This window comes from Rhamphochromis sp. 'chilingali' (assembly GCF_963969265.1).
Source record: "Rhamphochromis sp. 'chilingali' genome assembly, chromosome: 4".
In the NCBI taxonomy this organism is placed as follows: Eukaryota; Metazoa; Chordata; class Actinopteri; order Cichliformes; family Cichlidae; genus Rhamphochromis; species Rhamphochromis sp. 'chilingali'.
Window position 1 is genome coordinate 38,960,223 of NC_137948.1, and position 11,600 is coordinate 38,971,822.

At 43.6% G+C, this 11,600-nt stretch overlaps 1 protein-coding gene across 1 annotated transcript; it reads right to left on the reverse strand.

The window, feature by feature from the left end:
- Window positions 1-3,234: 3,234 nt before the first annotated feature.
- Window positions 3,235-9,520, reverse strand: dla (deltaA). The gene is made up of 11 exons (XM_080881360.1): window positions 8,982-9,520; window positions 8,534-8,836; window positions 8,199-8,259; window positions 7,848-8,105; window positions 6,864-6,924; window positions 6,629-6,759; window positions 5,874-6,043; window positions 5,403-5,619; window positions 4,541-5,309; window positions 4,343-4,451; window positions 3,235-4,234 (listed from the first exon to the last, which is right to left on the reverse strand). The coding sequence occupies exons 1-11, from the start codon at window positions 9,048-9,050 to the stop codon at window positions 4,229-4,231; spliced, it is 2,154 nt and encodes a 717-aa protein (XP_080737486.1). The 5' UTR covers window positions 9,051-9,520; the 3' UTR covers window positions 3,235-4,228.
- Window positions 9,521-11,600: the final 2,080 nt, after the last annotated feature.

An 11,600-nucleotide genomic window follows, 5' to 3' on the forward strand; every position in this document is an offset into this window, starting at 1 on the left:
ATATAAATATATTTCAAATTTGTTCCATAAGATAACGCAAAAATGCAGTTCTCTAAAAATGATCAGGTGCATAATCAGCCAATGTCCAAATAAGAACATTTTGAAAGATCTCCACAAGGTCTAGTGAACTTCTGCTCAACGCAAATTTAAAACTGCAAGAAAGTCTGACTCGTTGGAAGCAAAATATAGAATTGTGCTTTTGCTTAAATAAACCCACCCTCATAGCATGAAAAAAATCCTACAACTGTTACACTTGACAGATTATGTTTTATCAGTTGGTATTTATTTGGTGTTTATGAACTTTGAAACACCACAGCCGAGTGTTCCAACAGGAACAAAAACACATGAATGAAGCAGGCAAATGGTAACTGGTCTTGTTCTATTAGTGCTTTTCTATTCTATCTGAGCACTCAAAGAACTTCATACAGTTGAATCCTTTTCAGTGAAATGACATTTTACTAAATATTAGTTGGGGTGTCTGTACATATTTGAGCTTGTATGGATACTTTTGACCCTACCTTTAGAGAGAATCCCAAATAAATTCAAACTTCTGCACTGAATTATTCTTTATTAAAGTCATTAAAGATGTGTGCTGTACAGTAATTTCAGGAAAAACAACAGTTCTAAGAAATCATTAAAAATCTTAAACTACCATGACTTTCATTCCCATGGTGTGTGTATATAAACCTCTGATCACAACTATATATTTATTGTCATTATGTCGCACAGCTCAACTCCAGAAGCGCTGGAAATGAGGTGAAAAGCCTGTTTTTAGGGATACAAAAAGGTTGTGAAGGGATGCCAAATTGCTATAATTTTTCTGTAAAGCAAATTTACCTTTGCGTATAAATAAAGCAACCGTGAACCTTTTATCAAATGTAAGTATATCAGCTAATAACAGTGCATTCACTGATGGCCATATCGGTTTTTGTCCTCAAATCTGAGATTCGTTTTCAGAGTTTGTAATTTTGTAAGTCTTTAATTCTTAAGGTCATTTTATTTTAATGGAGAGAGACTGAATATCAACCAAAAATTTAGGGGAGAAAACACATTACAGAAAAGATATTCACTGATTTGCATGTTATCGAGTGAAAAAAGTATTTGATTCCTTACAACCAAGCCGGAATAATGGGTCCCACAGATTGCCTGTGTGCAGGGATTGCAATTAAACCATTAATTATAGGCACCCCTGTTTTCAGCTCTTTATGTGTATAAAACACACCTGTCTACAGAGTCAGTTTCTTCCAGTCCACCACCATGGGCAAGACCAAAAAGCTGTCAGATGATGTCAGGGACAAGACTGTAGACCTGTACAGGGCTAAATGAGCGTCAGCATGCTTTGTGCGAAGGTGAAAATTGTTGAAGCAATGATTTGGGAAGGAAAAAAATGACTGTTAGTTGCTTTCAGTTCCATGCTACGTGAGAATGATCATGGCAAAGGTGGTGGATCAGCCCAAAACCACATGGCGTGGTTTGGCTTGTTAGTGATCTGACAACAGGACCACAGTCTAACAACACCACTGGTAACACACTGCACCATAAAAGATTTAAATCTTGCAGCACTCACAAGGTCTGCTGCTCAAGAAGTGACCATGGCTGTCTTAAGACTGTGAAAACGTAAATGATTCAGAGAAGACTTGGGAGAAAGTGTTCTGGTCCACTAAAACCAAGATCATGCTCTTTAGTGTTAACTGGACCAGCTGTGTTTGTGGTGGAGAGGAATGCTGAGTATGATCCAAAAAAACACCATCCCCACCATTAAGCATGAAACTGGAAGAAGTGGGGCTATTTTTCTGCTAAGGACACAGGATGACTTCACAGTATCAAAGAGCCAATGGATGGGGCCATGTGCCATAAGGTCTTGGATGAGAAGCTCCTTCTCTCAGTCAGAACACTGAAGGTGGGTTGTGGATGAGTCTTCAACCATAACAATGACCCAAAGCAACAAAGGAGTGGCTAAAGAAGAATCACATTAAGACTATGGAGCTGCCAATCTCAAGACGTCAGTTTATAGAAAATCAATTTAAAGCTTTTATGTAATGCGTTTTGGGGGGTTGTGGTCGATATTCTGTCTCTCTCCATTAAAATGAAACTGTCATAAAAGTTAGAGACTTTTCATGTCTTTGGAAGTGGGCAAATTTACATATTCAGCAGGGGATAAAATAATAATAAGTATGTCTTCAGAAAGACACTGGTGTATCACTGTGGTTGCTCAGTTTAAAAACGTGTTTTTAGTTTAAATTGTTTCTTTTTTATAAGGCTTTATCACTCTTGCTCTGTGAGTTTTACATAGCTGAAGCTAAATATGAAAACATTGAATTTCTCAGGCTGCTGATTGAGTGCTGTAGTGTCTTTGTATTCCTCACTGTGCACAAAAGTCCTCTTAGGTTCTCTCTTGTGTTGCCCATTTCTCAAAAATCCCAACAAATTTATCAGAAAGGAAGACAATGCAAAAGCTGTTTCTTGAAGGCCCATAGATAATCGTTTTTTTTTTTTCCTTTTACTGCTGCTCCTTTGAAGGTCTGGCTGGTTGTGGCTGAACTCTGGCCAGAAGGCATCTGTTACTCAACAACATCTGTTCCTGTTACTCTCTTTCTCCCAGCATGCCGAGGGACACGCAGGTTCTCCCAAGGGTGGCCTTTTGTGTGCCCCATTGTCAATTCCATCATTGTCTGCTGAAGTCTGTTCCCATAAGGCCGTGGGTTTATAAACCCCTCCAAAGGACAAACTCTACCGCCCTGATGATTTACAGTTATTTGTGTCCAAACACAATCTGTATCTTTGTGGGGCAATTAAGAAAGAGAACTCCGAGGAACTGATTTTATACTGTATGACTTTTATGTTCAGATGTGACCGAACTTTGCTGTTTGTTTGTTTTTTAATAGCTTTTTCTCTGGCAACAGGAAGTCAAGGTTTGAAAACCAAACCTAAAGTGGTCCAGTAGGTGAATTTCAGAGCCGTGAATTACCTGACTTGGTCTTTAGGAGGAGAAACAGGAGTGGTAAATCTAGCGTAGGGGTATTGTTTTTTATGAATAGGGCCCCCTCTCTCATCTCCAGGGAGACACTTTCAACTTCTGGCAGTAGCCAACAGTGTCGGCATAGAAAAGCCCACTATGGGGTCGCAAGGGGACGACAACAGATGTTACTGATTAACTTTGCTCACAGACCCCTAAAGAAGTGTTTTTCAGAGTGCTTGCAGATGGACAAAACAAAAGTTGGACGCAATCAAATGTTCACATTTAGCAATATTTATTTGGAAAAATAGTCTTGGCTAATTCCTTCATTCAAATACGGTAAAGGAAAGGGTAACATAACAATTTGTACAGTACAATCCCTCTTAAATAACATTTTCTTAAAAAAACAAAACAAAGAAAAACCATCCCATTGACCTGAAGTGCCTTTGCAAATATCATTAAAAAAAGCAACTTAAATAATCATAACAAACATCACAAGTATATAATACAAAATAAAAATAACACAAAATCATTAAATTAACTTAAATTAAATCATAATTTTAAATCATAACTTGTTTTTTTTCTTTATTTATTTTACAAAATCAGTATCAAAAAGCAACTTTCTTTTTCTTTTAATCGACACAAAGTTTTCATATCCCAAAGAAGAAAAGAACTGAACAATACTATGTCATAAAATGGTTTGGAGGGCTTAGGGAAGAAAATGCACTTCAGTTAACACAGTGATCAAGTATACATACAGTCTTCACAGGTGCAGTGATGGGCGCACAGCCCACGAGAACAGCCTTGTGAAGAACAGGCCAGTATGGCCAAACATCCACCGTTTGATGCAGTTCCTGCGCTCAGCAACGGCGTGTGGGTTAGAGAAAAGGCCTGGGTGCAAATGTTGCAAAACAAAACTCGTATATCATCGCTACGGGACAGCGTTCATTTATATTTTCTTTTTTTTCTTCTTCTTTTTTTCTTATTTTTTACAAAAACCCCACTCCCTGTTAACAGGCAGAACAGAAAGCTAAGAAGCAGTTTACTTTGAACTGTAAACTTTTTTTTTTACCCTGCCAGTTCTAATCCCACAGGCCGCCACTGCCTGCGCTTAGTTTCCAGTAGAGAACCAGCTCACTCTGAATATCAGTTAAACGTATCAGCAGCAGTCTCAAGGCGGGACACCTCCCCCTAGGTTTAGAGCAGCATCTGAAGGAGCATAAAAACTCTCCTATAGAGTAAATGAACAACGGGCAGCCCATTGGTGGCTTCTTACACCTGGGGAAACACACCAAAAAGACAGAAAATTTTAGTTTTTGTTCTTTTAAATTCCAAATGACCGCAGAAATCGTATCTCTGGCTAAGGGTCAACAAAGTAGAACTCACCTCAGTTGCAATTATACATTCGTCCTTCTCCTCTGACATCACAAACACAGATTTGTACTTGGTGTCCGCACATGCAGACATTTCTGGGGCTTTCTTTTCTGATGCATCGCTGTAGGAAGGTGAGAAAACACGTTAGATTTGTGGACATCCACAGTCTGATTTTGTGTTTGACAGACGTTTATAGCGTCAGTTATTTACCTTTTTAAACGTTTGCTGCGCTTCTCCTCAAACTCAAATGAGTCCTTGTCCTCGCAGGCCGCCTCCAGCATAGCCTCCTTGGCCGCCTGCTCGTAGTTGACCTCGTGTACGAGCTTGTAATCTGCAGGCAGATGGCGGCTCTTGTAGCTGCTCCTCCCTGGTGGAGATCCTTCATCAGGGTCCCCGCTGCAGAAGTCCATCTTCTTGTTGATGTTTTTGACACCTGGCATCGGCATCACACTGATGGCCAGGTCCCTGTCACTACGGTGACAGTTGTTAGTAAGGTTATTTATTGTCTCTGCTTCGCCTACAGTTTCTACTTGGCCGACATGCTGGACTTTTGATTGCAAAAAGCCAACCAGAACAGCAGAGCCTGCCAACAGCAGCAGCACCAGCACCACCCCGGAACCAATGGCCATCCAGGGAACTTCTGACCCCCGGATGGCAGCGTGCTCTGGAAGCAAGAACTGACAGTTTCTGCCACCGTATCCATGAGCACAGGCACAGACATAACGGTTGTTTCTCTCGTGGCAGGTGGCACCGTTGTGGCAGGGGTTGTGCTCGCAGCGGCTGATCGGGGAGCTGCAGTTGCGACCCGTGTATCCTGGGGGACAAGTGCAGGTGTAGCCATCAGGACCTTCCTGGCACGTGCCACCATTCTGGCAAGGATACGAAGAACACTCATCACCAGTGTGGTCACAGTTCTGGCCGGTGAAGCCGTCTGGACACTGACACAAGTAGGAGTTCACGAGATCCACACAGCGTGCACCTGAGAATAGAGATGAAGTCATGAATGAATGAGTGTTCAGTTCGTGCAGACTGAGCATCTCAAAGACCAAACCCTTATTCTGTTTGTACTTACCATTGGAGCAGGGGCTGGAGGTGCAGTGGTCAATCTTCTTCTCACAGTTGAACCCTGCATACCCCGTGGGGCACTGGCAGAAGTAGCCTCCGTCAGGGTTGTCAGTACAGCGGCCTCCATTGGAGCAAGGCCCATCAGCACACGTCATGGCGCTTAGCTCGCAGTTGTTGCCATAGAAACCGTGAGGGCAAGTGCAGGTATATGTGTTTTCCAAATCCTGTGGGAAAAAATAGAACAGACTTGACATCAAGATCTGTGTGGTGCTGCATCTGCAGCATTTCCAGCTTGCTGCATGCTGTATGTCTTGATTTTTTTTAGGTTTAATATAATTGAAGAATGATCGAAAACAGAAAAGATAGATGAGAAGGAATGAAGGCTGATGCATTCAGGCATCACTGGTGCTGAGCCGCAGTTAACAAGATGTCTCTATTCTTATTCCAAGTTCATTTAAGAAGACCCACGAGCACTCACAGTGCAACTTCCTCCATTGCGGCAGGGGTTTCCAGCACATTCGTTGACCCGAATCTCACAGCTGGCCCCAGTGAAGCCAGGCCTGCAGGAACAGGTGTAGCTGCCCTGGCCAGTGTTGCTACAAGTGGCTCCATTCATGCAGGGCTTGTGGTGAGTGCAGTAGTTGAGATCTGGAAAAAACACAGCAGCACATGTGGATTAGCCAGAGCATAACACATGGCGGGACAGCAGCAGCGGCGACAGTATGCGCTTTTGTCCTCAGGCACACTTGACTGTTTCTCTTCTGCCAGTGGTTTTTTGTTTCCTTGCCTCCTGTCTTTGCTGAAACAACTGCTGCTCTGTTACTGGAGTGTTGATGCTCTTTCGCTTCAGTCTACCTTTTTACTGGCTTGTTTGAAACCAAGTTTGTGGTTTGAATAAATGACAAACCAGTGATGGAAAACTTGCCTTCAAGAACAAGTTGTCCACATTTTGTCACCTTTCCACCAAATAAGCAGGGCATTTGTAAGTTGTTTAAGCATTAATTTGTTATCTTCCTGTTCATGAAATCTAAGTCTAAGCTGCACATAACCAGATTTTTGTTTCAAATACATTTCAAATAGTTTTTTTTATTTGTTTGTTTTTTAAAATTGTGATGCAGCCTAGATATCTGGAAAACGTCTAAGCAATCGTTGCTGTACCCTACGTGTTGTGGCTTCCTTCATCCAACAAAACCACTTCTCTCTCTGTCCCTACTTCCCAGACTCTTTCCTTACCTTGGTTGCAGAAGAGTCCACCCCAGCCCTCCTGGCAGTTGCACTGCCAGGGCTGCTGGCAGGTCCCATGGAGGCAGCCCGGATAACGAATGCACTCATCGCAGTAGCGCCCTTTGAATCCCACTCTGCACCTGTTGTTGTCCAATTAGGAGGGAACACCGGTCACTCCACTCACATTACTTCACGCAATCCACTAATTAATTAATGCCCCAGTGAACTTGTGGAGAAAACTTACTTGCACTCCCCGGGTTTCTCGCAGAACCCATGCTCTTCATCACATCCTGGCAGACAAATCGCTGTACAGGAAAACAAGAGTATGCTTTTTAGAAACATTGAGGCAACTTGTTTTTAAGATTTGCTTTTAAAGATTAAAAAATCCAAAGAAGGTAATTAAAATGAAGTAAAGCAGTGGATTCTGAACCCATTAGCTTGTCATCATGGAAGATTTTTCTGCTTAACATAGTGCAGAGACAAAGGAGGGAGTGTGTGCATGTGTGTGTGCCCCAGAGTGCACACACGCACTCACACACACAGAGGCCCTCAGCCCACCACCCTCTTTTTTTTCTTCTTCACTGCGGGTCAGAACTCTTTTATTCATTCTGTGTGTGTACACACACACATACACACACATACTCCCCTTAATGTCTCGGATTGGGGTAGATAAGAGTGGACAGCTGGCGAGTGTGTTGCCAGTGCGCGACAGCTGCTCCATTGTCTCCTCTCTGCCGGCAGCTGCCCACTTCAAACAATACCTCCCCCAACTCAGCCAATCACCGACCGGCCCACTTCGAGAGTAACGAATCGGAAGGTAGCATGTAAATTTATGGCACGCGTGAGATTATTCTCAAAAACTTTCCTTAGAATAAATCAAGTGGTCGTGTGTGTGTGTGTATGTGTATGTATGTGTGTGTGTGTGTGGGGTGGGGTGGGGGGGGGGGGGGGGGGTAGGAGAGAGGAGGGGGTGCGCGTGGTGTTTACGCCCTAAATTGCCTTCTAACGGCACTCAGAGAACTTGACTATAGATACATGGAAATAAAAACTTTTTGAACTTTACCTTCACTAAAAAAAACATTCAAATTGGTTTTAAATCTATTCTTTTTAAACGATTTCCTTTTAAACGGATTTCTTTACCTCTAACTTCTTTTCCTTTCTGTGTTTTTTTGTCTCTCGTCTAATCTAAATATTTTATTCTATAACGGGAAAAATCTCTGCAGCTCACGTTCAGTGCAGTACTGCCCCTTCCACCCGGCGTCGCACACAATCTCCCCGCGCTCTCCACAGGTGAAGTGGCCGAAGGCGTCATCTCTCGGCCGGCAGAACACTGAACAGCCGTCCCCGTAGTAGTGCTCATCGCACACGAATCGATAGGAGTACTTGAGTTCGGTCCTTCCCCCGGTGTGCAGGTCCTGGGACCATTCCTCTCCCACAGTCAGATGCCTCTGGGTGGTCATGGTGCTGATAACCCGGTCTGGGTTCTCTGAAATGTGCATGTAGAAGTACAAGATGAGGAGGAGAAAGTGTGTAAATGTGAAAACAACAACAACACTGAAATGTGAGATTTAGTTCCTACCCGTGGAGAGGTCGTCTTTGGAATCGGCGTGTAATGCTTCAATGATCAGCGAGAAGGTCCCCTGGGAACACAAATGGCTTCATGAGACAGGTGGCCAGCGGAGATGTGGCGATAACATCAAGTAAAGGCCCGAGGCGATTGTGCCATACACTCAATGTGCTGAATGCAAACTGCCTAACCTGATCCGATGAAACTAAATACCTGTAAACTTTGTGTGCTCTCTGAGCCTTCAAGTTGTGCGCAGGGGAAAAGGTGCTCTTTTCACGCACGCATTTACAAGAATTGGCGCGATTTCTCAGCCTTAACTCCTACTCTACATGAATGGTTGTATTTACCGGCCACGTGAAGCCGAAGTTAATCCTGATGGGGTTGGTGAACGAACTCTCCGGGATGGCATCTGGGACCTGGAATGAATTGGAGCCGAGGACGGGTGTCACAGCGCCGCCGTAGGTGCACGGGGGCTCTGGGGAAGCGTTGGGTTGATAGTGCTTGAGACAGATCCTGAAGAAGGTCTTACACTCGCACTGCTGCTGGAAAGACGAAGCCAGACCTCCTTTACAGCAGTTTTTGTTGCCTTGTACTCCCTTCTTGTTCAGAAACTCCTGCAACTTCAGCTCAAAAACTCCCGAGCAAAACCCCTGCGGAGGAAAGCGGCTTATTATCATCAAGTGCACACACAGTACCGCTTGTGTGAGAGTGCGTGTTGTGATGGGAGGGCAGGGGAGGCAGGGGGAGGGTGATGGTTCATTGTTTGGAGGGAAAATGTTTGATTTAGAAGCTTACCTGGCACAGCAACATGGACATGACGGCAAGAGTCAGCAGGATGACGCGCCCCATATTAAATAAATACATAATAAATAGTAAATAAATAGAGTAAAAAGTCTTGGGCTTGTCGTCAGGGTGCCTCCTCCTGTTCAGTCCGTCTGAGGAAGATACATTGAGCACGTTTCTGTCGCCTCACAGGGTTTTCTCATCAACTGCTGTGGATATCAGCCACGCCGTTTTCACTCATGTCCCGAGGCACAAAAAGACAAAGGATAAATCCCAAACCTTAAAAAATAAAATCACAAAACAAATGGAGTAAACTTCTGCGCTGTGTTGAAAAAGAAAAGCAGTCCTCGAAGTTCAGTTATAATCCAGTGCGTAAAGAGGAAAAAGCGAAGTGTTCCTTGTTTGTTACAGCAAGAATGTTAGGGCGAAGCTTTTTTTGTTTTGTGTGTGAAGGTCTTGGTCTAACCCAAGGACAGATTTGTCACTGGTCCAACATGCTTCTTTCTACTGCCTGATGTCTTTCCTCACTGTGAACTGTGCGTCTGTCTACAGCCAAGGCCGCCTGCAGCCTGTTATATACGGCCTGACACATGCTATGGTAATAGCATGCAAATGGACCCCCTCCTCCTGCTGCCCGACTACACCTCCCAATCTGGCTTGGCTCTCTACAATGGGATCCCATACAAGTACCCCACCACCATCCTCCTTATTCCTCCTGTAACCTCTCATACAGTGTTAATACCCGAGCTCAAATAAGGTTGTGTGGAAGTATTTAAGAAGTGAAAACTTCTGTAAGACTCCTACACAGGACAAGACGGGAGACAAGATTAATTAATACATGTTTTCTGCTAACACTAAACAGGAAAACTTAACATTCAAGCGGTTAAGAAGACATAAGAAGAAGAAAAAGAATTGGGCTGACTTTTGGTTGTTGGTCTTTTGACATCACAGACCCTCTCCTATATATGAAAAACAAACTAAAGGTGTTAAAGCGGTAATATGGATATGTTCTATACACCTTTTAAAAGTTTTCAGCATCGTACAGCTGCCAGATTTCCCCCTGCGCTGTGGACGACATGCGGCTGAATTGATCCATCCAGCTGTTGCATCACTGCACCAGCTCCTTTGTTGTGGGCGTCCTAAGATGTTTTGGATGCAGTGCCAATTAACAGTGTGAAGCTGATTCAAAAATCTCCCCCAAAAAGAAAGAAAAAGCGTTTCCTGGTCAAACTCTGACTCAGTTAATTGTTTTTCAGCCCACCTCCCCCCTTTTCTCTTCCTTCTCCCCTTCTTTCTCAGCATACACACACGCTCTAAATTTTGGTATTTGTATCTGTGGGAAGAATTTGATGCTTTGAATTGACTGAAAAGACTGAAGAAAACATTCCTTGGCAGAGCTGCGCAATGAGGTAAACGACATGAGGGGCTGGACTCCTGCTTTTCTACTTTGCTCTCGCCTTCTTCTCTTTCTTCACACTAGGATGAAAAAAAGAGACCGTGTTTGGGTGCTTATAGGTGGCAGTGTGTGTGCGTGCACAGAGGCGCGCGCGCACCGTAGTCGCTCGCGTGGCCAACATAAGGGGGAACTTTTGTTGTTGTGTGTGGTGGAGGAATAAGTTTGCTCTCTCTCTCTCCCCCCTCAGCTGTATGGTAATTCGACCAGCACCTGCTCTCTTCTCCTCAATAACAGCGCGTGTACGCCTCACTTGGCTGAGCGTGCGCGCACACATCTAACACACAATACTCTTCCTGGGCGCGTACACACGCTCACACACAGACTTCATTTGTCATTAAGTATATATATATATATATATATATATATATATATATATATATATATATATATATATATATATATATATATATATATATATATATATATATATATCCTAGTATGAAAAGGGAAAACTGTGCTTCGTCCAAAATCTTATGTGGTGCGCATATGAATAAGGAGTGGGAGGACGGGGGGTGTGGTGAGGGGTGTTGCTTAATTAGGTTGTTCATTAGATGTGTGATTTTTCTGCTGTATAATGGGGTCTACTGGAACTGCACGCGCGGGCTAGCGCACGTACATTGCGTCACTGTGTTGAGATATGTACGTCACGACTATTGTTTTCTGGCGCCTCTCTCCGACTTCGTTACCTGCTGCCACGGTCCGTCCTACACACCGGCTGTCAGAGGAGCCCTCCCCCATGAAAAAGTGTTACGTTCCCCCACAATTACCTTCACTTCATACGTCACATAACAGTGTTACGTATTATTTCATGGGCAACAATCAAACAAAAAGTCCTCCTCTATTGATAAACCTCAACTCTCGACTCTTTCTCAAAGTAAACTCCGGCTGAACCATGACCATCACAATTAAGCCGGTTGAGACAAGAAAATCAATTACACTCAGGGATAGGGGAGACTTCATCCGTCCTTGGGGGAGGGGATTGGAGGGTGCATCTGGGTGCAATACCTTTAACTTTTGGTACCGACATGGTAAAATTACACAGACACGTTTTCAGGCTATATTGAACCCCCATAATGTCCGTTATCAGAAACTTTAACTGAAGGGCTATTTACTGTTAATACCTTGGCCGCTGTGCTGCACTTCACCTGGAGTGAAGTGTTGAGTTTCTACACTCT